The sequence below is a fragment of the Phaseolus vulgaris genome, chromosome 8 (genome assembly GCF_000499845.2).
Source record: "Phaseolus vulgaris cultivar G19833 chromosome 8, P. vulgaris v2.0, whole genome shotgun sequence".
Taxonomy (NCBI): Eukaryota; Viridiplantae; Streptophyta; class Magnoliopsida; order Fabales; family Fabaceae; genus Phaseolus; species Phaseolus vulgaris.
In genome coordinates this window covers 60,107,808-60,134,154 of record NC_023752.2, presented here as the reverse complement: position 1 = coordinate 60,134,154, position 26,347 = coordinate 60,107,808, and the positions used below count along the sequence as shown (strand labels likewise).

The window sequence follows — 26,347 nt, the reverse complement described above, 5'->3', positions numbered from 1 at the left end:
TATATATAAAATTATGAAGAGAAGTTTTATGAGATGTTTCTTCGTGCATGGGGAGAAGAAGCCAAAAACCAACAAGAATCTTAATCAAATTGATTTGCTTCAATTACATTTATAATTTTTTATAAGTCCAAACTTAAACTTGATATATATATATATTAATATTCTAAATTTCGACTTATCAATAAAAAAAGTTGTTACAAAACAACTATAATTTTTTTAAACAATAGATTATTTTGATTTTGCAAAAGTCTATAACTTCATTCTTACCTCACAACAAATAATGTAAAACTAGTTATAAATGGTACTTTGAGAAATAGAAACTCAAAACATTCTAAGATAAATTTAACACGAGGAGTAAAATTAATTAAAATAAGCAAGAGAAATTAAAATTATATGCATTAAATAACATATACTTATGTTTTAAACTTAAAATAGTATATTTTACCACACAAATATAGTAATAATTACACTAAACTTTTATTATCCAATAAATATAATGGTATATCACCATAAGTAATCTAAACTTTCTCCAATTAAGATAATTTAATCTCAATTTTAAATTACAAATCCAAAGAAAAAAACAACCAATAAAAAATCTTGAAGTTATGAAATATTAAGTCTCTTATCTCATCATTACTAGAAGCATGTGTTGATGTAGGAGAATCTTTAAAACTTTGAAAAATTATAAAAATGAATATATATATATATATATATATATATATATATATATATATATATATAAAGAAGATGGACATTATTTAGTACTCTGCTAGTCCCTACAACATCTACTCTACACTTGCAAAAACTAAAATCCAGCCACTTACAAATTCGTCCCTTTAAAACCAAATTCAGTCATAAGAAAAATTCTAGTGGATTTATTGATGTAATAAAATATTTTTTATATATTGATATATTTAAAACATAACCAATAAAATATATTTTTAAAACTGATTTGATGTAAAAAGAAATTTTCAAAATATAAATTAAATTATTAAAAAGTGAGTTTTAAGCCTAACTCAACCTCATAAAATCAGCTCAATGAGGTGAAGTTTGCACTCACTTATATACTATGAAAGACTCTAATCTCTAGTCGATTCTCTAGTCGATGTGAGATTTCCAACATAAATTATTATAAAATTTAATAATAAAAAAGATAATTTTAAAATAATATTATATTAAAATATATTACTTTAAAATCATTAAAATTTGAATAAATCAATTTTATTTTATTTATTTTTATTGTGATTTATTTATATTCCAAATTATAATTTTAAAGAAAATAACAAGTAGAGAAAAAAGATTTAAGAAAATAAAAAGGAAATGGTTTGCCTATTATACAGTTGTAGGGTGTAGATACACTTTGTGTTTATGGGTTGTAGGGTTTAGATTAGCCCTACTTTTGTGATCCTATGAAGTGTTTGTTAATGCGCCATGTGAGTTTTAGTTGGACCCCTCTAATTTTGTCCACTAAAGAGAATTTTCTGATTTTCTTTCCAAAATCACTTCATCCAATCCTTTGAAGGTCCCTTCGGAGTCTCTAAAGTTTATTTTCAAGAAAATTTAATGGGATTTGTTGTGCCATTGTCCTATCATTGTTCTTGTGGATCACCTCACCCATACTATTATAACACACTTTTTCCAATTCTACAATTTTATACCTTTATATTTTATATAATCTCAATATAGTTTTAAATATTTTAAACTAAACATTTTAATTTTTTTATGAGCAAAAGAATAAATAAATTAATATTTCAACCCTATTACAAGAATGACTATTGTTTTTGCTTGGTGTTGTCCGTTCGGGATCTCGATTCTCAAACAGAATGTTAGAGGAGTACCTCTTAATGGTACTCCGACGGTCAAGTTAATATTTGATTTTTAATCGTTAAGTGTCATAAATGTGTACTTTGACATGATGTTGGCTAACTTATTTATAGGAATAAGTTGGACCTTTAAATTTTATGAGTACTTATTAACACGATTCTCACAGTTAATCTTCTAATACCATATATGATTTTGCCTGTAATCCTCTTTCTAATCTTGTTTTTAGAATGTTAAAGTGAAGTTTAATCAACGTAGTTAGAGTCTCGATCCTAGATGATATATATAGTTATTTGTGGTTGAAATATGTCAGATTTGAAATGGTACATTTATGATTCATGCATAACCCGAAAACATACCTCTAACAAAAGTGGTATCTCACCAAATATCTAATCAACTATAAACAAAACTACTCATATACTCTCGAACAAAAACAACTAAGAATTGAAGTTATATTTGGATATATTTTTTTATCAACATTTCAAAAGAAAATAAAACACATGATAGTTGAAAAGAGAGAGTAAAGAATATAATCTAGATTTTTTCATTCTATATGTACCAAAATGTAAAAATAAAATCTCATTTTGAAGTTAATTACGTTTTTTTTAAAACTCTGAGTAAGGCCTCAAATATAGTTTTGAATATTTGACGAGCCAACATCTATCTCTTTCTCTCTCTCGATAAGCTGAATGGAAGATAAATTAAGAAGAAATGAGAAAGATATATGAATAAAAATAAACAAAAATAACATATATAATGGATTCAAACATATTTTAAAATTATTTCTCTTTCATCAAACTTATTAAGTTATAATTTTATCCTCTTCCATCCTCACGTTAACATGGTGTTTGTGAAAATTTATGAAAAATAAAGGAGAATTTTGGTTTACTAGAACAACACAACCAAACAAGTTTCATAATAAATCATATATATTTAATATAATAAATAATATATTATATTTTTAAAAATCCATTCATTACAGTTAAGGTTCTTAATAAAAATCTCGAATTTGAATTTTATACAGGAAAAAATGTAGTTAAAAATAAAGATTTTGATCAATCATGTTTCTTGATGGAAATTAATTATAAAATAAAAAAAATATTAATGTGTATAAAGCCATTTTTTTGGGGTGAAATGCAGGTATATAAAGCCGTGATGCTAGCTGTTTGTAATGTTGTATCCCATAAATTATTTTTTCTATCACAAGAATTGATTAATATTGGAGAAAAACATTGGTCTCATAATCAATTATTACGTATAAAACATATAATATAAAATGGTTTTCAATGCTTGGAATATGGTTGGTCACAATAAAGAAAAGATTGCTGGCCCCCTTTGGCTTTTCAAAACACAATAATGGTTGAAGAAGAATATGATGACACAAACTTATTCTAACTCTCCAAAATACTTCATTTTTATCTAACAATCTTATAATTTGGATAAGATATTATTAAATACAAATAAAAAAATCTAATAACTCAGTTTATTTTAATAGTAATTAATTACAACATCATTTATGATTATACATAATTGATTAGAAGAATTTATTTTATTAATCTGAAAGCTATAATACTGCATATATATTTAAGTTCTAATATTCATACTATATTTTAATATAGTTTTATATTGTTTAAGATTCGAGACTAAGAACAATTTAGATACTTTTTCATCTTAAGAAATACCTATCAAACAGACAAAATCAAAGAACTAATAAAAAGACAACCAGAGCATAAAAAAACGAACTGCATGCAAGTCAAAGGTTCAAACACCAATTGGGATAAGAAAGCGATGTAAAACGAGACTTATAATAAATTTAAGACTAAACCAACACGAACACTTCAAACACATAAGTCTTTCTTTCTTTAGAAACGACATTATTCATGTATTTTCAAATTTCACTCACAACTCCATTTACGATAAAATTGTAACGAAACATCGATCTTTAAAATAAGCCATACATTAATTAATCAGAGAAATTCACTACTCTAAAATATGTACTTATGTATAAATTTTTGTGTCAATTCTCAATATGTTAAACACATCAAACTTATGATAAAGATGGAAAGATAATTATATTAAAAAATTGCAAAGGCATTTGCCGCCATAATAACAGTCTGTCACGTTTGGCGATTATTTATATGAAGCAGTAACGTCAGTTTTATTGTAATGAAAACATATTTATATGTGTGTGTATGGTTTGAGGTGATTGGTTGAAGAATGTTGTAAAATGAAAGACATTTGATAATGGTGGCATTGAATTCCTTATGCAAGAAGCTATGATTGCAGAGCAGTACTGGAAGATGAAAAATGGAAAGCATATTGGTGACTGTTAATGGAGATTATTAACTTATGATCATTACTTTTCAAGCACTGCCCCTCCCAAAACTTTATTCCCCTCACCATTCATGTAACTTCAACCGGCCCACCCCTCTATCTATTATATTATATCATATATATCTTGTCACTCACTCCTCTTTTCATCAGGGAAGAACCACATTTATCACAAATAAAACTCATTTCATTTGAATTTGTGATTAAAAAATTTATATTGACTAAAGATTAAAATATTTTATAATATATAAGTGGATACCAACCTTATTTTATAAGTTAATTTATATATGTTAGAGACATTTCATTGTATATAAGTAAGTGCAAACCTCATCCCATGAGCCGGTTTTATGAGATTGAGTTAGACTTAAAGTCCACTTCGTAATATGATATCAAAATCATTTAAAGCCTATCCTAACGAGTGTTTGTTGAGCCTATCGTGCCACCCGCTTGTATCGGAGATCCCACATCAACTAGAGATAAGAATACTTCATTGTATATAGGTGGGTGCAAACCACACTTCATGAACCGATTTTATTGGGTTAAGTTAAATTTAAAGTTCACTACTAATAAGTTTATTTCTTAATATGATATCAGATTCATGTAGAGTTTATCCTAATAAATATTTGTTTGGTCTACCAATTTAGAAACCAAAATATTTTTAGTTTCTAATTTAGTCACTGTAACAACTAATTATTTTTAGTTTCTAAAAATTGGTTTATGATTTTTTTGTATTGTATCAAACCATCCATAAATGTTTAATCCCTACATACAAGTTGACAACCTTACCGGAAATATTTGTGTTGGAGATCTCACATCAATTAGAGATAATAATAATATTTCATAGTATATAAAAATATGAAAACTTTGAGCTTATAAATCAGTTTTATTTTGAGTTATATTTAAAATACATTTTTTAATACTTTTCCAATTTTAACTCAAACTTTTATAATTTCCATTTCATATAATAAAATGATCTATTTAAACAATATAGTAATAAAATATCTAAGTTTGTTTGTATATACATATCAACAATCGAATCTGCAGAGTTGTTAACTATAGTATTTTATTAGAGAGAGATCTAGTGGTTGCACATGACCCATACACACATGTGATAGCCATTGATCCAATTATCTGAACTTAGATTGTAGCCTGGAAAACTGATGAGACCTATGTATGTGTGTGAACAGACTATGCCTCTTTACCTTTCTAGTATAGCCATGATTCAACAGATTCAAAAGAACCCTAAAAGTGATATATAGCTGGAGTGTATCACTGACCAAAACTGAAAAGAATAGAAAATGAATATTGTTTTGACGTATATTATGGAAGTGTGAGTGTGGTGTGTGGCAACCCTGATTGTAAGGTAACTTGCCGGCAAAGTTACCCCTGCTGAGAAATTTAAGGTTTTGTGTTGCGGCTCTCTCAGTTTCAACTTTCAAGTCCACGCCATGTCCCTAATCTCCGTTACCCTTTTCACCACAAATATACTAGTCGGCAGCAGGTAACAAAACCTACCACATCTAATATAATATTCATTCTTTCTTTCTTTTTCCAAACCCTTTTTTTCTATGTAAAACACTGTTACCTACTGTTACTTATATCATAACTCACTACTATATTCATTTTTAAAAAAAATATATAATTCCCAATTAAGTTTTCATCTGAATTCTGTGTTTTTTATCCTATAAATACTCTCATAACCCCTTCCCTCTCTTTCCCCACCAAAGTCTAGTTACCTTCTCTTGCCCCTCTCTCTCTCTCTGTAATTTGTTTCTTTTCTTCAGCTTCAGCTTCAGCATCAACTATGTGTATATATGCATGTTTTTCTTCGGCAGGCTTGGGTCATGGAAGATGGTTGCAGAGAGTATGGGAGAATCTGTAAAGCTCAGGAGGGATAGCACCTTGATACTGATGATGCTATACATGTTCATAGCAGTATATACTTGGCGCTATCTATCTTGAGCTTCATGGCTTCTTCTTCATACCAATTAATGTGTTTTCCCCTTCCTCCTTTTCTTTTCATAGATTGTGAGGTAGAACTTTCATCTTCATCTTGGAGTCTTGTTCAATTGAAGTTCATGGCAAGTTAAAACATGTTTGGAGTTATATATAATGTTTTGCTCACTACTTGTTATAAGCATGTTGGCAATTGTTTTGGCATGATTTAGTTGAACATGTTTTGTTTTTCTGTTGTTTGTACTATTGTTGTTAAGTTCTTTTTGTGCTTGTTCTCGTTTGTTCTAGTATGGTCTCTGGAAAGTTGCTATTGCTGATCCATTTTCTCACCGTCAAAACCACAGGCACTGAAGAGATTATGCTGAATAAATTTTGATAACATCTCAGAAATTCTTGTTCATGGTATGTAAATAGTTCCATGACCAAAATTTTCTGTTTTTTTACTGGAAAATAAGATTATTTTACAGTTTATAAGCTAAATACAGTTTTGTAGAGTGGTGAGGTTCTGGTCTCCCTGTTTTTTTTAAACACTATTATACTTATCTCAATTATTATTCATAATATTTTTTTTATCTCAATTGCTCTTTTTTTTATCGTTGTTTATATTCTCAATTTTTGCACCCTCTTTTCTTTTCAGCAGTTTTTTTTAAAAGAAGTCGTTAATAATTAAAATATCCTAATCATATTATATATATTTAAAATGTTTATGAATTATGAATTTTAAGTATATAAAAACAAATATTTATCTTATATAATTCACAGTCTAAAGCACTGGCATACGTATATTTGTCAATATATATCTTATTTATTTTACGGAAAAAATAAATTAGTACTCATCCTACAATTTGAAAACATTTAGAAAATACAGATTGCTAAAATAGTATTTTAAAATATTTATAATATATTGTAAAATACAAGTAAGAATATATCACTGACGCCTTGATCTCTCTTATTTATCCATATATATCTATTTCTCACTTCATTATAGTACTGGAAACTCTTTAGACTATAATATATTATATGAATTTCCAAATCAACAGGTGAGAAATTTCAACATCAATTGTTAATTAAGTGATATAAAAAGTGAATTTTACCTTATATATAGAAAGTATAGTATTTTATATCAGTTGTTAAAAAACTAAAAATTTGTTCAGATTTAAGTTTCAATAATGATGAATCCAATCTAGCAGTCACATGCATCTGGTTGAAAAGTAGTCCAGTATTTCCTTTCAAGTGGATTTTCAGACACACCATATAACTAATTAAGAAATAATGAAATAACCTAGTTTTTTTTTTTACTTTGTGAATGTAACACACATTGGTGCCTATTGGTGCTTGAGTTGCTCATATGCATGAAATTTATAAAAAGTTTTACGTGATGAATTGCAAGTTATTGATAGATATATATAGTTGGTTTAGTTTAATTTTTCTGTTGATTTTAGTGTTGGATGTAATTATTCTTGAAATATTTTTATTATTTATTTTTTTTCTGATAAAAATTTCATTCTTAAATTACTTATCTACCCATCCCTATTCTTTCAACCCGAACATTTCACTCATTGAGTAATTTTCTTGCTAGCCTCTGTTGTCTACAAAGACCTACATAAAGTTGGTGAAGGGTATTTTGAAAATTGAAACCAGTTACTGCACCTAAAACCTTGACCTATTAACAATTACCTGTGTATTGTTTTCTAAGAGAAATTGGTGTTGGCTTTAATAACAATGTGAATGATATGGTGATAAAAGAGGGTACCAATCTTTCTCCTTCTGTGAACTGGTCTGGCCAAAAGCAAAGCCCTAGTCTTTCAATTACAGTGTTTGAACCAGAAACTATCTATTTGAGTTTATAACATGATATAATTAGCTAGGGTTTTCACAGTCTTAGACTTCAACTTTTGCAGGCATGTCTTCTAAATGGCGTGTGTTTGTTGTGGATGTTATTGGCTTCTATCATGAGGAGGCCACTTTCTTCTCCATTGCTGTAATATAATCGACATATCTTCACAATATTCTCCATCATTAAATTCCCATTAAAAGCAAAGTTAATGTGTTGGATAGGCGTCCTCATGAGCTTAGAAAGCTGCAGCAGATTTTGGGTGGCAGACATGTCTTTTTTTGAGGTCTTTTTTGGTGTTTTTCAAGAGTTATCCAGCATATATATATAATATTTGTGGAAAAGGGTTTAAAGTTGCAAAGTAATTTCGTTCTCTAATTAGTGTATAAAAATTCTATATAAGTAGTTAGTTGTAACATGATAAATAGTCAGGAGTTTAGTTTTCTTAATATGTATGTTTTTTTACTTTTGTAAGATGATTATAACTTTTTTAAAGTTGTTCATATTTATTATATCTTTTCTCGGTAATATTTTTTTTTTATGAAAATGGTTACCTTTTCCTCATTCTCCCTTTTTCTTCACTAAACTTTTTCCCCTTTTGCTATTTCTGATTCCATAATCAAGATCACACATCCTTGTTGCCTTAAAATGTGGAGTAATGTTTAATTTCGTATCATGTGCATGTATAGAAAAAGAAATTATGATGAACCCTATAAGCTTTGAACTAATTATCAGATAAAGAACACACACTGATACTTGCCAAAACATTTGTGATCATCTTTTGTCAATTAACAGTTTGAATCATAGCAGAAGACTATATATATGGTGTGCAATTTGGCCATCAAAGTTATGCAGTCATTAATATCATTTTCCACCTTTCCTTTTCCTAAACCCTTTACTCATTTATCCATTTCCCATTAAACAGTATTCAATGATCTTATCTGGTTAACCATTATGTGTGGTTGGGATGCAAAATTCAGGAGTTGATTTAAAGATTTAGAACTTTGAATCAACTTTAGGGTACAAGAGGTGTTCCGTTGTACGGGGACAAAGCAACAAAGTTTCTAGCATTAGATCTTCAAGCTTAATTATTGCTATTATAGCATATCTAGTATAGATTATAAACAGATTGATCATGACACATATATATCTTGAGTGCACTACTTGGTAATGGACCTAAACAGATTCTCCATTGTACAATCAATCTTTGAGAACTTTATTATTTTTTCTCTTGAATGTTGTTTTCAGTTGTTAGTGGAAAGTTTATGCCATTCTAGAAATTCTACAACCTTGAACTCAAGCTTAGTGGTACTGATGAAGCATAAAACATATAAAAGGAAGAGACATGTTGTATAATTATGTGTGAATGATGTTGTTTTTGGATAGCAATTGATTTTGTGAAAAAGGGTTGTGGGGGAAATGGAATGATATTCGTATCTTGTAAGTGTAACAAGGGTGTCAGTGGGAGTGGTGGAGAGTGGCAGACCAAAATGATTGTAATGGCAAGAATGATAATGATTTTGAAAATATTTTCCTTATATCATTTTCAGTTTATGTTCTTCCTGAAAAATGTTATATCATCTCACGAAACCTTCGACAGTGGCGTGGTAGATGCGTTTGAGGTATTTGCACTAGTACAGGTAAATGTTTGGTCTTGGATTTTTGTAAAGTCCTGTTGTAATTCCTTTACGTACCCTAACTGGGTTTTGAACCCAGTGGATTGTATGAGGCTAGTTGTTTAATGTTTTCTTGAGTAGCTCTGGTTGTTCCTTATTTAAGTTGGAAGGTGTTCCTTGGTTGGAGGTTGATAAGGCGCTAGCTATTTATGTATAAGGGTTGGACCACCCTTGAAGTGGTTCCCATTTATTTATTTTTTATTATCTGATAAAAAAGAATCATCTCACGAAGATAGAAAAGAGCGAGTCTTAAAGAGAGTTATATATATATATATATATATATATATATATATAAAGGTGAGTGCATAAAAAAAAGTTAATGTTATATAATTTCTAAGATCGATTATCTGTAATGTTTGAATGGATCTCACGTGTGTTCTTGATTTGATTAAAGAAAAAGGAGAGACTAATCTTTCAGAGTAACCTATGTATGTTGGATTGGAAAGTTTATTTAAAGTGAACTAATTTTAATTGGAAACTAAGATAAAGAAAAGAATATAAAAATATAATAAACAAAAAAAAGTGAATAATCATTTCAAATTTAGGATAAAATCCTGTGTACAAAAACAGTGCCTAAGAGAATATTAAAGTTTAAGATTCATAAAGAGTGTAATCTAAGAGAAAATAATGGGGAAAAACGTGTACTAAATGGCATAATAAACTAGAATATCTATGTCGACTCAACATATATTAATAATAATTTACATATAAATTATAATGACTTAAATATAAGAGTATTTTTACAAGTACTCTCACAATTAAGATTAAGATATCAAAACTTCAAAATTGAGAAGGGATTTTGAAGTATTATAGGAAAATTATTAATTAGAAATCAATTTTACAGACAAAAATAATTAGTTACTATATTAATTAAATTAAAAATTAAAAAAAAAAGTTTTTAATTTAGTTTTTATTATTTTTAAATAATTTTTAAATTAATATCTAATTAGCAATCAATGTTTTTCTAAAATTTAAATAATTGATAGTTAAAATCTTAGTAGATACTAATTTAAAAATTATTTAACAATAATAGAAACTAATTTAAAAATAAAAAGAAACTTTTTAGTCTATAAAATCACCTCTAATTTAGTTAACATAGGAACTAATTATTTTTTTATCTCTAAAATTGATTTTTATTTGATGATTTTCTTGTAGTGTTTCTAATTACTTTATTAAATATTTTTTTTTTATTGCTCTACGAAATTATTTATAACATATAAAGGTTATTACCAAAATTGTCTAATTTTAAAAAATGGAACAATTAAATTCTACAGAACCAAAATTGTATATTAGTTAAACTATAGAGACTAAATGGATTTACGATTTATTTCTTTTATGAAAAAAATTGTTTTAATTTTTTTGTATGGTTGTTGGCTGTAACTTTTGTTTTCAAGTTTTTTAAAATTACACATAACAAATCCAAGAGTGTTTTTTCGCTGCAGCTTAGTTTTGTGAATTGTTTTTGGGTGTTTTTTTTTTTAAGATTTTATTTATTGTAAAGCATTTGGAGAGTATGATTATAACTGATTTTATAAGGAAACTTGATGTGAAATGTGGAAATGTTATGCTATGATATGAGTGAAAACTTTTAAGTGTATATTTTGGAAATGAATTTAATATTTGTATTATATATTATAAAATGATAAAATATAAATGTTGTAATTAGTTGAGATTTGTAGACACTTATATTATAAAATTTCGTAATCTTTGTCTTCAAGAATGTAATTCTTAATATAATAATACTAATGACGAGAGAGAGAAGGTTAAACCTTTTTGCTTCTAAAATGGTACCAGTTGCACCCAATTAAGAAAAACACAAACATAGGTGCTCAATAGAGCATGGTCCAATTCTGGGCCTTGAAACACCACACAACAAATACTCTCTATTTTGCATGTGTATTAAGACCTGGTGAAACAACAAGTCAATCATTGAAGAACATAAAATTTGTGACTAATGATGTTTTCTTGATCTAACACTGGGGCAGATCTGGTGGTGGAGGAATCACTGACTGTGATGGGCCAACTCCATTTTCTACCAAAAGTGCCGTTCCCAGACCCCAATTCAGATGTGAGTCTATGTGACAATGCAAGAACCAAATTCCTGATTTGCAGTAAGGAAAAAAACCACATAATTGGTTAGTTTTCAATGCTAAGTCTAATAATACAAGTTCAAAATTTTGATGCCTAATAGTGAAGGTTTGTATAGATATGTGTCCAAGTTTTGTTGGGAAAATCAGAACTTTTTTACTCTATTTTCTTTCTATCTGCTTATTGCTTTGCAAGTGTCTATATCTATACCAAAAAATGAAAATTTGTTCTATTTTTCCCAACAATAGTATCAGTGTTTAGTTCTAATATTATAAGATGGAAAGAGTCATTACTCATGTCAACTGGTCTGACATGTTGATGAAGACAATTTCTATTAAGATTGAGAACGTTTATAGGAGTAAATATGGTGTTGTTACCTGGATTATCAGCCACAAAACGAATGGCCACCCATCCTCCTGGTGGAGTTCCAATGGTGTTCCTCACAGGTGGGTCTACGAGGTTAAACCTTGCAGGATCTGTTGCTGGGTTGAAGTTGCCAAAGCCTGAACCAACTACAAAGAAGTGGAATCCATGAACATGCATAGGGTGGTCCTCAGTTGTTACTATGCTGGTGTCCTGCAGAACAATTTGCAGAGTGGAACCATACTTCACCTTGAAGAGCTTAGTTCCTCGGACAGGGGTCCATAGCCCCCGGGGTACATTGCCGGTGTAATTGAATTGTAGAGGAGGAACTGGTGGAAAATCTGTGGTGAAAATACCAGGAATACCTTGATAATAGGCTTGCATAAGGGATGTGGTGGTTGGAAGTACAAAGGAATTATTGTTTATGCTGGCTGCAAAGCGGGTTCCATTTGGTCCCTGGCACCTTGGACTGTTGGGATTTGTGCAGTTGATTAGCCCCAACCCAACAACGAAATAAAGGCTAACATCAACTTTTGTGAAAACCTTGATCTTGGAAAGGCCTCTGATCCCTGCTGTGTATGCAGTTGCAGTGGCTGTGTCATTGAAAGCTGGCAAAACTGGAAGTATTGGTCTTGGGACCTGTCCATTGCCGCAGCTAGCAGATTTGTATTCAAGGATTGCAGTGGTGGTGGTGTTGTCAAATGCAGCATTCATGGCTGTTTGATATGCCCTTGCTGCCATGTAGTATCTTCCCGGGGTTTGATCAGCAGTGACAAGGACATTGATTGTCTGGCCAGGACCTATCATGAGGACATTGGTGGTGAAAGGCTTAGTGTAAGCAGCATCAGTGGCAACAACAGTCATCCTGTGGTTGGCAATTGCGAAGAAGAGTTCTTGATTGAGTGCAGAGTTGATGATTCTCAAGAGAATTGTCTCACCAGCATCTACTGGTACACGTACAGTTTCTGCATTGCATATTTGTTGTATATTTTAGCCATGTGTATATCATAAGATAATGGAAATCTGCATGGAAGCTATGGCTCTATAATGATTCCAAACCTTGACTTGAACATCTATAGAGATCTCCAGGTTGACCATTAATTGTGTATGCAACAGACACATTTGGAGGTGCTCCTGTGAATTGTGCCTGCCTTAAGAGAGCCATTGGATCCCTATCAAACCATTCCCCTGTGCATTATTCAGAGAACTGAAAAGTTCAACATCTTTTGAATAGAAGAAACCTTTTTATTATGGTGCAAAGCTAAATTATAGAACTGAATTGAGAAGAATAAGTGATGGTTTTAGGTAAGTACCAAGAAGGAGGGGAAATTCTTTCTTAGGCATGGAGAAGGGATAAGGAGAACCCAGTTTTGGATATATGATGAGAGCTCCATAGACAGTGGCTCTTAGGAAACCTGTGTGAGCATGCCACCATAGTGTCCCCTCTTGGTTTTGGATTGTAAAGCGGTATGTGTAACTCCCCCCTGGTTGAATGGGACACTGAGTCACATAACTAGGACCATCTGCCCATGGATTTCTCAACATCCTTAACCCATGCCTGATGCAAAGTACACATAACATTGTCAGCATGATGCATATCAATTTTCATGTATGTATCATTAGCATAATGAATTAAGAGGTTACTTCCAACAGAGAAATTGTCCTGCTGAAGGGTAAAGTAAAAAATGTCTTAGCATGAAATTTATGTGAGGATAAATGATGATGCTATCTACCAGTGGATGGAGATGTTATATGGTCCAGCATTTACTACTCTGATTGCAAGAGAATCTCCATTTCTTGCTTCCACAGTTGGGCCAGGAAACTGCCCATTTACTGTGAGTACATTGTGGGTTCTGCACAGCCTCTTCACTGGTACAGTTTGAATCTATTTCAACCAAACATTGAAGATAGTACAATTAAGAAATGATGCATGACATAATTGAAAACTGAGCAAATATAGTGATCATTACATTGAATAAAAAACACTTACAACAAACTCATGGTAGTGATTCTCTGTAGCTGAAGCAAGGGAAACGATGATAGAGAGTAGGCCAAGTAAGAACCAAGAGTAACATTGCTTGCCAGGGAGGTGGATAGTCTTCATTGGTGCCAAAGAATTTGTCAAATGTAGTTACTTGAGTTATGTGACATTTGGTCTATGGTGCAGCTATTTATAGAATGATAAAGAGGGAAATTAAACCTTGTTTGTAACTTTGAAAGATATCTGTTATGGACTTTATTTAATGAGTCAACAGTATACTAAATAATTTAGGATTGTTAGTCTAACCACAGAGGATTTGGTGCACCCACTAGCGCAATCAACTGTGGAACAAATGCTAGATTCTGTGGTTTAGATATATCACATTCTTATAATATATTGCAGGGTGCATTGTGTACTAGAATACATCTGAATTAACAAATCATCTTTACAAAGTACTTATCAAGATAACTACTAATCATTACCCAGCTCCTACACTAAACTTGTCTGAGAACAATGAAATGTAATCAGAAAGAAGTAAAAACTCAAATACTTTTTTTCCTTGTCTGAGAGAAGGTAAGAATGAGATCACAATCATGAATGTACTATTTTATTAAAGGCCCTTCAAAATCCTTTTACCCTGGTGTAATTTGAGAGAGAAAGAAAATTTAAGTATAACCTTTCTAGGTAACATAATGTATTTTCAGAATACCTCATCTCAGAAAAGTAATGGAAGAGATTACACTTGATTTTATCTTCATTTTTGTCTTCCCTTCCTTTATATCACTTCCAAACAAGAGGGTATTTCATTTTAATCCGTCCTAGTTTCACGCTCTAAAGAAAAAAGTTTTAGTATATTGTGTAGGAATTACTGATAAACATGATTTATATTATGTTATGCAGTGAAAAAATTAGCAGCATCGTATTTTCAAAGAAAGAAATATACTCTAAAATCAGTTATGTTTCAGTAATTCCAATTGGTAAATCGGTCCTTTTCATGCACTAGTAATAAAGTCAGTTAAATTCGTACCCAAAAGGAAAAGGTTTGTGAAATCAGATATTCTGTTCAACAATTCAAACCTCAGTATGGTCCACACAACCATGCATTTTCCTAAACACATGAAAGCTTCCTAAGTTTATTTGTTATGTTCTCACACTGAAACATAGAAGTACCTTCTCAAGTTGGAGGAAAACATAACAGAAAAGAAAATAAAATATCGAGCAGTTAAGGTCGGGTTGAATTTTGGTTTGGTTCGGTAGTGCAAAGAGTAGTTGTTCAGTGTTTAGTTGACAACTAAAGTTATTAGCTGAAACAGTGTTTTTCATTACCCTTTTGAGCAATATGATAGTGGCATTTGTTGAACCAAAGAAAATATGCTTTTAACATCTTCACTCACTATTCATTATCTAAGCTGAACAGAACATCAAGGCAAGAGTCAAATTGTATAATCATGTACTATTGTTTCACTTTTTGTCATGTTTTTAGCAGCAGCACTATTACACAAGCTGTGTAATGGTATTATTTTAAATGAAGCAGGTTTGATACGTTTTCCTTTGCAAAGGGCACCTGCAATGTCGTTAGTATATTGATTGGTCCCTCTATTTTCATGTATTAGGTAGGCTACCACCTGACTTTGGAACGATTCCATCAATTGTTAATGTGTTAAGTTGTAACCATAACCATTTTGGAGTACCACGTGTTAACAAAACCATGTAAAGCTATACATTAGCTTGGTTTTTGTTGGTGCTTAAGTCTCAATATTCCTTGTCAAATTGCAGCAACATAACACTAATATCAACCCCTTAACTTCAAAAGCTCAATAGATAAGCTTCCTCTTTTCACAGGGACATTTTCGTCAATTTAATGGTAGATTGGGTGCAGGAGAATTTGCCTCCATCAAGTATATATAAGTAAACTACGCCTAAGAATGTGGTGGTTACAAAGAGCGGAACTGGCCCAATGGAGGCCCATTAAAAAATACTAATACTACTGGACTTTATCAGTGGGCTGTTTCTTCATGCACCTCCATATATTCTTCTCTCACCTCCCTCCATATAAGTCTTTTTTAAAATTCATAATTAACTTATGGATTACATATCTGGAAGTCTTTTTTTAAATTCATAATTAACTTCTGGATTACGTAATTTGGAAGTCTTTTTTAGCTTCCGGATTACATAATCTGGAAGTCTTTTTTAAATGCATGTATGGATTACATAATCCGAAAGTTATTTTAAGGAGGTGGCAAAAAAGGTTAAAAAGGTATTTTCATATTGTGTATGGGAGTGCCAGAAAAACCTATGGGGTGAGGAAGAAACAGTCTTATCAGTGTTTTCCAACCTTTTCATTTAAAAGCTACTTATAAATTAAAGATAGGAATAAGAGATTAAAAAATATAATTTTTTTTGTTAAATTCTGTTAGCTTAAAAACTTATTTTAAGTTAAATGTTGTTTTAAAAATTGCGTAACGTTTAAAAATAGTTATCATGTTCAATAAAAAAAGTAAATTAAAAAGTACTTTTATATTTTAAAGATAATATGACGTTATTCCCCATCGTATGGTGCCAAATATCCTTTTATATTTGGATATCCAACATCTTTTAAATAAAAAATTATTAAATTATGTAAAAAAATAAATTATGATTTTTTTATATATATTAATCAACTTTTTCAATTCTAGTAAATGCAAAAGTTAGATTCATTTGTGTGAAATATCAGATCAATCATGAATAACAAAAAAACATCACTATGTGATAGGTGTACTTCCTACCAATACAATGACAGGAATATGTTATTTACTAATTTATTCATTTATTGAATTTAGTAAGAAATTAAGTATTGTTATATTTTTGGGTCTTTAATAAATTCTAAATAAGATAATTCATTACATTTGATAGAACAAATAAATGATTGAATTCATTCACATCTAAGTTTTCCTGAAATAAATAAATAGTACAATAGAAAAGGAAAAAATGTTATAAAAATATTTATATAAGCAATGTAGTTTTTTATTAGTGTAAAATAAATTGTGAACGAGGTGATGCTATTCCTTAATATAATCATTGTGAATTATTGTTGAGCCACGAGGGTTGAATCATAAATAGCACAGATCTATGAGACCCCAAGTTGATAATACAACAAATTTTATAATGCCATAAACATATTATTAAATTAATTGACAACTAATAACAATGAATTATAAAGGAGATTGGGTAACAAAAAATTGATGTAATTAAATAGATAAAAAACTAAAAATTAAAAAAGATATCACAATTTAGTGTAATAAGTAACTAACATATTACATGAGTTACTACAAAAAATAATGTAGGATAACAATTTTTTTTTTTTAAAAAAAAACATTACATACTATATCCATTCTCACATATTAAAAATTGCTACACTTTATAACTGATGTAGAAATCTATATTTTACATTAATTATTAAAGAGCTTCCACATATGTAATAAAATACACATCAATTGCTTAATTAAAAAAAAAAAAACCTGCATAACCAAATATACAATTAAAATTTTATAAGAAAACAAAATTTTGGTAGTGACATCAGATTAATTTCTCTTTACAACTCACTTTTTTCTTTTGGATTTTTCTGCCATTTTGTTGCCTTACGTGTCATGCATACACTGCTTCCTCTACGTCGATACCTTCTTGTCTTAAAAACACATCAAATTCTCAATATTTATTAAATAAAACTAATAATGCTAAATTACGTTTTAAAATACAAATAATTGAAAAATAAAATGCCAAACTTCCTAATACTTCAAGGATGGAGTGTTTTTCCCCTCAAATATAATATCCTTATTATTAATTACAATATTTTTTTTTTAATTCAAAAGCTGTTTTAAACTTCAACCATAATATAAGCAACTGAATTGTTGATAGTGGGATTTTTACGGAGTTCGGTGTGGAACGTAACATCTTTTTCAATATTCAGGTACACTCACCCAATCTCACTTCTGTCACTCCATTTTCCCTATGCTTCCTGCATGCTCTTCTTCACATTCCAGCACACTCTCTCTCACACACACTCTCTCAAATCCCTAATGCCAATTCCCAATTCAACCTCTCTCTAATCTAACCCCTTCACTTCTCCTTCATCGAGCTTGCTTCGCCGATTCCCTGCAAGCTCCGTTGCGATTCTCACTGCCACAATGATGGGCTCCGAGAACCACACCGTCGATGACCACCCACTGTCCGCCCCGCCGGACAAAATGGAAAACCTCGTACTCCACGACGACGACCACCACGACGCCGGAAAATCCACCTTCTCCTCTGCTTACCGGAGCACCCTCACCACGCTCTCGGAATCGAACCACCACCCGCTCTCGCCGCCGATTCTCTCCACCCCGGCCGACTCCGATCCCCTCCTCTCCCCGCCGCAGTACTTTCCAAACCCTAGCTCCCCCGATGCTTCCTCATACATCGACCCTCCTTCTTACGCCGAAGCCGTTTTCACGTCATTTGACGGCAAAACAAACGGCGTCGACCCACCGTCGCCGTCACTTTCCCTCTCCCTCTCTCGATCTCCGTCTTCGAGCTCAGAGTATTTGAATATTACCGTTTCGAACCCCGTCAAGGAGCAGGAATCCTCGAATTCGATTGTTCCGGGAAGCAGCACTTACGTGACCTATTTGATCACCACCACGACGAACATTCCCGAATTCGGCGCCGGAGGCGCCGAATTCGGGGTCCGGCGAAGGTTCCGTGACGTTGTCACCCTTTCGGATCGGTTGGCCGAGGCGTATCGCGGGTTTTTCATTCCGCCGCGGCCGGACAAGAGCGTTGTGGAGAGCCAGGTGATGCAGAAGCAGGAGTTCGTGGAGCAGCGGAGGATGGCGCTGGAGAAGTACCTGCGGCGGTTGGCGGCGCATCCGATGATCAGGAAGAGCGACGAGTTCAGAGTGTTTCTGCAGGTGCAGGGGAGGCTTCCACTGCCGTCGACGACCGATGTGGCGTCGAGGGTGCTGGATGGCGCGGCGAAGCTTCCCAAGCAGTTGTTGGGGGAGAGTGTGACTGCGCCGCATGAGGTTGTGCAGCCTGCGAGAGGAGGCAGGGATTTGATGAGGCTGTTCAAGGAGTTGAGACAGTCCGTGGCCAATGATTGGGGAGGTTTCAGGCCTCCGGTTGTGGAAGAGGATAAAGAGTTTCTTGAAAAGAAGGAAAAAATTAATGAGCTCGAGCAGCAGATTACTGGTGCATCTCAACAGGTGTTATTTGGGTTTTATGTTTTCTGTGAATCATAGTTGGTTTTAATTTCAGATAATTAGGCTGTGTGTGTATATCTGTTTAACTCGTGTTACATCCTTTCACTGAATTTATGATGTTGAGGTTGAGGTCGATGTCACTGACTGTTTTTTGAACCTTCTGTGTGGTTATTGGCTACTATGAATTTTCCAATCACGTGCCAGTTTTGATGTAGGCTGAGTCACTTGTCAAGGCGCAGCAAGATATGGGAGAGACAATGGGTGAATTAGGGCTGGCATTTATTAAATTAACAAAATTTGAGAATGAAGAGGCTATCTTGAACACTCAGAGGGTACGGGCTGCTGACATGAAAGGTTTAGCAACAGCTGCTGTCAAGGCTAGCAGATTATTTCGAGAATTAAATGCTCAGACTGTGAAGCATTTGGTATAATACACAATTATATTAATCTTTCAATGATACATTTTCTGTAAGAATTTGTATCACTCTTCCTAAATAAAGGGCAACCCACTAAATATTTTGATGATTTTCTAATTTCTGCATAGCAGGATACACTTCATGAGTACCTTGGATTAATGTTGGCTGTTCATAGTGCATTCTCAGAGCGTTCAGGTGCGCTATTGACGGTGCAGACCCTTGTATCTGAGTTGGCTGCTTTGCAGTCAAGAGTTGAAAAACTTGAAGCAGCCTCATCTAAAATTTTTGGGGCTGACAAAACAAGGGTTCGTAAGTTGGAGGAGCTACAAGAAACTATGAGAATGACTGAAGATGCCAAAAATGTTGCAACTAGAGAATATGAGCGCATCAAGGTATCATTTGTCTTCAAATAGCTATATGCTTTGATGGTAGTTTGTGTTCCAAAATGGTATCTATGCTTCAGACATATATGATCCATCAAATTTGTGTTCTGTTCAGCTACCAGTTCTATGTCCATCAATGTTGAGTTTTTAATATTGTTTTTCATCAATTTGTTTTTCACTTTATCTTAAATCTTTGTGATTGGCCATCTGGTATTCTTTACTAATATTTCTTAATTGTTAGGGCGTAGAGGCTCTGATGTATTTGTAGACCTAAGCATGTTTTGAATTCGTAGATTGAGCTCCTCTTATATTAAATTCAATCCACAAGGAAACATTTCCTAAGCATCAAGATGTTATGATCATAGTTTATTAGTTTTATTACTTGTGGTTTTGGGCTTCTACTGGTAGTATTATTGGCAGTTGACATAACTAACTATTAGTAAAGATAAATCCACCTTGAGAAGAGTCTCTTTTCTCTTGTATTTAGCTTGTCACACTTGGTTATACAGTCTTCTCAGTTTGTAAGTTAACATCTGTTCTAATAAATTCTTCGCATTGTTTTTAGAAACCTGTTACGGCATGGTGGTTTTGGCAGCCATCCACTGTAATAGCGCTGCCTACCATGTCTGCTGTGGTGGTTTCTGGCGCTCATGGCTGAAAATTTTTATTTTTCAAATGACATTTTGGGCTGTAGTTTGCCCATTTTCAGACAACCAAAAAGCCCAATAACCCTAAACGTATCCCCTCAACCCTCAAACTACTGTCAACACTTGAGAGAACCCCTAGTGGAACCTTTTCCTTCTCCATATCTATTTTATTAATTGTGCTGGCTAACCAAACTACTCTGGTGACCTGAACTCCGTCAACCTGCACTATGGCAACTTTTCCAGTGACACATTAAAATTGTTTTTTTTTCAACACTTGCGAGAACCCTAGTGAAACCTTTTCCTTCCCCACATCTATTTTGTTAATTGTGCTGGCAAACTGAACTATACTCTGGTGACTTGAACTCCAGCAACCTGCACTCTGGCAACTTTTCTGATGACACATTAATTTTTTTTTTCATTTTTTCTTCTGTATCTTTTTAGTTATTCTTCTTCCTGCCATTTCTATTTTCCCATCTTTTCTTTTCAAACTTTTTCTTCATAGCTGTCCTCCGTTTTTTTACATGTCTCCATTGGAGGTTTTTCTCTCCTTTTCTCCCTTTTGCAGATTTTTTTCTCTCTAGTCGTGCTGTTTTTAACATTCTCCTTTCCTTTTTTTTTTTACAAATGTTTCTTCTCTATTTGGTGCTCTAATTTTTACAGTTTTCTGGGTTTTTCCCCCCACTTTTTCTCAATTTTACAATAGTTATTTTCCTTTGTGATTATCTGTTTTGTTACAGCTCTCTCTGTTTTCTCCTTTTTACAAAACATTCCATTTTATTTAATGCCCTTTTTTACATTCTGTGATTTTTTAAACTTCAGAATCTGAATTCTTTTTGTTTTAGAATTTCAGATCCAATTATGTATGTTGTTCTTAGGTTTGCTTATAAAACCTTGTTGCCAATTATTTTTTACCTATATGGCAATGTCAAGCACCCAACACCAAAGCAATGCATCTTCAAACTCTGTCTAGGAGTAACAGGTCAGATTTAGGATGGAAACACTACACGTCTGTCGTGGAAAATGATACAAATGAGATTTTTTGTAATTAATTGCAAAAAAATAATGATAGGAGGGATTACAAGAGGAAAGCAACATTTAATGGGAACGAAGGGAAATGTTGTCCCTTGCCTAAGCTGTCCTAAAGAAGTTAGAGATGAGTTATGGGCAGTTGAGAAAAGTAAGAAGACAAAAGAGAGTGGAGCAATCCAAAGGGTGATGCAAGATGAAGGATTTAGAGAGTTGGAAGGCCAATTACATGTGATTGGTGGTGCCAAGGGGAGGAAGGTTACTTGGAGGGGACCCATTGACCTCTTTACACAATTAGAGTCTACAGAGGCAAAAGAATGGAAGCAGAAATTGAAGCAAGCAATTATAAGAGAGGCTTGTGACAATATGAAAAGGGTCCATATATTTTTTGTAATGTTTCCCTAAGTATTTATCTCAATGTTGCAGATTCATACTATGAGATGGAAGAGGCTTGAGTTTAAAAGATTAGATGATTTTGAATAGACCAAGATAATACTTAATTGAAGATACAACCTTAGGAATGAAATTGGGGTTATAGTTGAAGAATATGAAGATAGTAGTGAGGAGGAAGAATTACAAGAAGGATTGCCAAATATTAGTTTTGAAATGTCAGAAGGAGAGGAAGCTGAAGGATATGGATATGCATCTTTTGATAATGAGGAGAATGATTATGTTGGGTTAGGAGAGGGGGACGATGATTAGTTTTGTAGTTTGTCATTGTGTCTTTAGCTTTGCCCTATTGTCATGTGATGACAATCATTTGGTTGAGACTTTGATGAATGTTATGAATTTTAGTTTTCTGTTTTTAATATATTTGTTACTTTTACAGTTTATATATTTTTTTTGTCCTCCGTGGCTAATGCCCTAAGCTGCTATGCCATCCGCCATATTTATATGGTGGATTTTTGGCTCACTGCCATAGGCCGTCGTCCACTTCCAAAGAATTTTAGGTAAATGTGCATGGTTCTTTTGTAAATCTATCTATGCTCTTTGAAGAATGTTCTGGTGAACTCTGTTTTTCCTTTGTTTCTATTTCAAACAATGTCCTCCATCTGATTTTTGGATTTTGTCTTGACTGGAGGTAATATGAGTATCTCCAAATGATATTTCTCCTATGGTTGTAGTATTCTCTGAAGTACCATCAATGGATTTGCCTTCATCTATCTACTATTGCTTATTCTTTTGGACTTTTCATACTTCTTCTAGTCTTTTCTGGTTTGTTTGTGACTTTGGTGTGTTGTGATAGGTGAATCTCCAACTTCTTATAAGTGTTTTACCCTTATTTCCTTCCTTTCTTCTCTTCAATGTTTTGTTTGCATGGTCATACATTCTTCCAAATAAAATTTTGCTTCTATTATTTTTGGTTGCTGAATTGCTGTTCTCCCTTTGTTTGGCATGTTAGTTATTGTTGTTTCTTTATTCAGCTTATTTGGTTTCTGTTCATGTTTGCGTAGCCTGTTTGGCATTGAACTAAATGGATGTTTGAGGCTTTGAAGTAGTTTCTATGTGATTTAGTTTGTCAAAGATGATGATTCTGGACATTGGTAAAACATCCCATTATGTGTTTTTGAGATTCAGTTGGAGGTGGTGGCATGATAGTTAACAGATTTTGGGGATTATTTTAGTTGAGAGCAGTTCACTTCAGTGAAAAGACGAAGATTTGCTTGGGACACGTGTGAATAGGCTATTTGTCCAGGACAGGACTTCGCCAAAATTTGTGATTCAAGGGAGTACTAGTTGTGTAAATCTTTTGGCAAGATGGGTTCTGTTACAAGCTAAATCATGGAGAGAGTTAAGATATTATCAATGTTATTGTTAGTGAGTTTGGGCTTGTACTAATAGTGTAGCTACATGACATAATTAGTATAAATAAGTTATTTGTGATTTATTTTACTTCTTCCTCATCATCTAACATCTTGATAGCTTATATTTTATGCTATCTAGTTTGGTTCTGCTGAAAGCATCTTTTTTATAATTGCTGTTTGGATATACCATATCTAAGTCCAATCCTTAAACTATTGCTTTAAATGTTGGGCTGTACTGGTTTTCTCATTGTCTAATTTCATTTTAACATTTATGTTTTTTTTTAATTTCATTTCTACATGATGAATTTATTTAGTTCTTTGTCTGCGTATCTGGGTAATGGATGATTATGATGCCAATACAGGAAAACAATAGGAGTGAACTTGAAAGGATTGATAAAGAGAGGCAGGTTGACTTCTTAAACATGTTGAAAGGATTTGTAGTTAATCAGGTATGATATGGCTTTTCTTAAATATAGAAACTGTATTTTCCTTTAACGATTTCCGCACTCTACATCAATTTAAGACACTTCCTATTTTGTTGAGTGTTTCTTCCTACATAACTAAATTGGTGTTATGGTTGTATTTTTGTTGTTGACGTATATGTCCCATGTAATGTTGGCGGACTAACAAATTAGATAATTGATAAATGGTGCAAGTTTGTGAACACGTTTGTTTAGATGTGAACATCGCTCTCTGATCAAAAGAAGTAATGAATTAGCTTTAGGGGATGCTATGGTTACAATGAGAGGGAAGCACGATGAATGATTAAAGGAGCAAACGGATTATCATATTATGACTAGAAATTTCAATGAGACGAAGAAAAAATAGTGTGATTGATTTCATATTTATCAATGCTGTAGTATAGCATTTACTAAAAGAAAAAGAAAATTAGAATATATATCCAGATAGGGAATTAGAAAGCAAAGTGACAAAAAAAGTAAAATTTTAAGGACAAAATAGTTGAAATTTGGTTGGAGAAAACATGTGTCTTATGTCATCTCTGTATGACGTTAAAGTTGTGACAGCTTGCTTGAGAAGCTATAGACAAGATTCTAGTGTTCTACAACCCTATGGTTTTAAGAATAGTTTGAGTGGTTTAACTGCGTTTAAATTCAGAAGTGTTGTGCTCTTCTAATCTTATGAATGAGAATTAAAAACTGCAATCAGTTATAGCCTTTGTAATTTGTTGGTTCTATCTTTAAATGCATTCATCTGCCACTTTGCCCCCAATTAAGTTTCTGAATTAACAGGTGGGGTATACTGAGAAAATAGCAAATGTGTGGACAAAAGTTGTGGAAGAGACCCGTGGATATGTGGATGAAAGCACTTGATCTGTGGCTGTAAATTAAAATCTTTATTTATTCATTGATGTGCCACTCTCCGGAAATATGTCTGTAGTCATGACAATAAATTAACGGAAGCGCTTTCCGGGTTCCTTAGGCTCTTTCTCACACTTGTACCTCAAAAAGAACATTTCTTATACATCATTAAAAGCACACTTGCTGTTGTACACATTACTTTTTTTTTTTTTGGTTTTGTTTTAGTTTGGTTGCATAATCGTTGCTGGTTTACTCGGTTCTGTTAAAATATACTTGCTGCGTGTGAAATTACGCCAAACACTGAGCTTCATTTGTTTTTTATGTGTTGTTTTGCATGTTAGTAGCATCATTTTTATGGGATGTTTAAAAGAGCAATTTACTTTTGAGGATTACCTAAAAGATTTGCCGTATAAACCAGAAAGATGTTCCAAATACCAGAATGCCTAGGCATATCAGTTTTACCATTTTAAATTTAGGTGTTCAAGTATCAATAAATTATAGAATTTAATAAGATTTTCAAAATTGAAAAACACCACTGTAGTTGATAGGATATAATCATTTTATTTATTAAACGTTAGGTATTAAAAGTATTGAACTTTAAGATGCCAAACTGGGAATTTTTAGAAGATATCAATTTGAATTTTTTTTGGAGTATTATTTTATTGGTACCAAAAACTTATTAGTACTAACATCAGGGTATTGTCTGAGAATTCCTGCATTCATTTAGTTTCTGTTTAAAAAAAAATCACGTGCTCAATAGTTTAATTATCTGTTGTCTCTTCATTGTTAAGTAGTTGAGTTTGTTGATCCAAGCTGTCCAATGATTAAGTAGGTACACCTTATCCTATATGATGTCCACGATCTATGTAATAAAAGAAATATTCAGTTTTTGTCTTCATGTGTTGTGGTCATTATTTATTTAACAATAAATGGTCAAACTTTTTAGTATCCAAAAAGTTATCATTTTGGTCACAATTATGTTACAGTAAATGAAATCGCAGGCAAAGAGAACTATGAACTGTTCTTATATGGGAATGTGCATAAGAACTTATTTTGTGAGTATATTAAGGAAAGAGTTAAAAGTGTTTGGAAAAAATTGATAATTATGTTTTTAAAATTAATTTTAAATGTTATAAATAGAAAATTAAACATTTTCATTGTCTATTTTTCAAAAATCACAATCTTCCTAAAATATCAAATTATCTTATTCCTTTTTAGATATTTTTTAATAATATTTTTCTAATCTATAAGTTAGGAGATAGATGAGAATATATCTAACACAGTTAAAAAGTACTTTCTTTAGGGTAGATTAATCGACTCACTCTCTTTTCTAAATTAAATTCCTTGAATATCAATATGTTTTCTAGTAAGAAAAATTATATTAAAATCATAATTAAGTTTTACGAGATATGTTGATCCAGGTTAGGGTAAAACTTTATCTTTATGAAACTATGATTTTACTCAAATGATTTGAATTTAGATAAA

The 26,347-nt window shown here is 32.1% G+C and overlaps 2 protein-coding genes across 3 annotated transcripts; one reads left to right on the top strand and one right to left on the bottom strand.

Moving 5' to 3' along the window:
• Positions 1 to 11,376: 11,376 nt before the first annotated feature.
• Positions 11,377 to 14,267, bottom strand: LOC137826361 (laccase-3-like). The gene is made up of 6 exons (XM_068632300.1): positions 14,060 to 14,267; positions 13,803 to 13,954; positions 13,383 to 13,627; positions 13,129 to 13,257; positions 12,084 to 13,034; positions 11,377 to 11,719 (listed from the first exon to the last, which is right to left on the bottom strand). The coding sequence occupies exons 1-6, from the start codon at positions 14,171 to 14,173 to the stop codon at positions 11,589 to 11,591; spliced, it is 1,722 nt and encodes a 573-aa protein (XP_068488401.1). The 5' UTR covers positions 14,174 to 14,267; the 3' UTR covers positions 11,377 to 11,588.
• Positions 14,268 to 17,923: 3,656 nt separating this feature from the next.
• On the top strand, positions 17,924 to 25,055 carry LOC137826832 (sorting nexin 2B-like). 2 transcript variants are annotated; one of them, XM_068632980.1, is made up of 5 exons: positions 17,924 to 19,269; positions 19,482 to 19,691; positions 19,814 to 20,074; positions 23,906 to 23,992; positions 24,794 to 25,055. In XM_068632980.1, exons 1-5 carry the CDS (start codon positions 18,214 to 18,216, stop codon positions 24,872 to 24,874), a joined length of 1,695 nt encoding a protein of 564 aa, XP_068489081.1. In that variant the 5' UTR covers positions 17,924 to 18,213; the 3' UTR covers positions 24,875 to 25,055. The 2 variants fall into 2 exon arrangements, with proteins under 2 accessions (XP_068489081.1, XP_068489080.1); XM_068632979.1 differs by having other exon boundaries at positions 17,930 to 19,269; positions 19,811 to 20,074.
• Positions 25,056 to 26,347: the final 1,292 nt, after the last annotated feature.

Bases quoted from the DNA above. Each gene is read 5' to 3' on its own strand.
- LOC137826361 (XM_068632300.1), bottom strand. From the start codon at position 14,173: ATGAAGACTATCCACCTCCCTGGCAAGCAATGTTACTCTTGGTTCTTA. The intron at 13,955-14,059 runs GTAAGTGTTTTT...TGGTTGAAATAG, and splicing joins ATCACTACCATGAGTTTGTT to ATTCAAACTGTACCAGTGAA. The intron at 13,258-13,382 runs GTACTTACCTAA...AATAATGCACAG, and splicing joins AGAATTTCCCCTCCTTCTTG to GGGAATGGTTTGATAGGGAT.
- LOC137826832 (XM_068632979.1), top strand. From the start codon at position 18,214: ATGATGGGCTCCGAGAACCACACCGTCGATGACCACCCACTGTCCGCC. The intron at 19,270-19,481 runs GTGTTATTTGGG...GTTTTGATGTAG, and splicing joins TTACTGGTGCATCTCAACAG to GCTGAGTCACTTGTCAAGGC. The intron at 23,993-24,793 runs GTATGATATGGC...CTGAATTAACAG, and splicing joins AAGGATTTGTAGTTAATCAG to GTGGGGTATACTGAGAAAAT.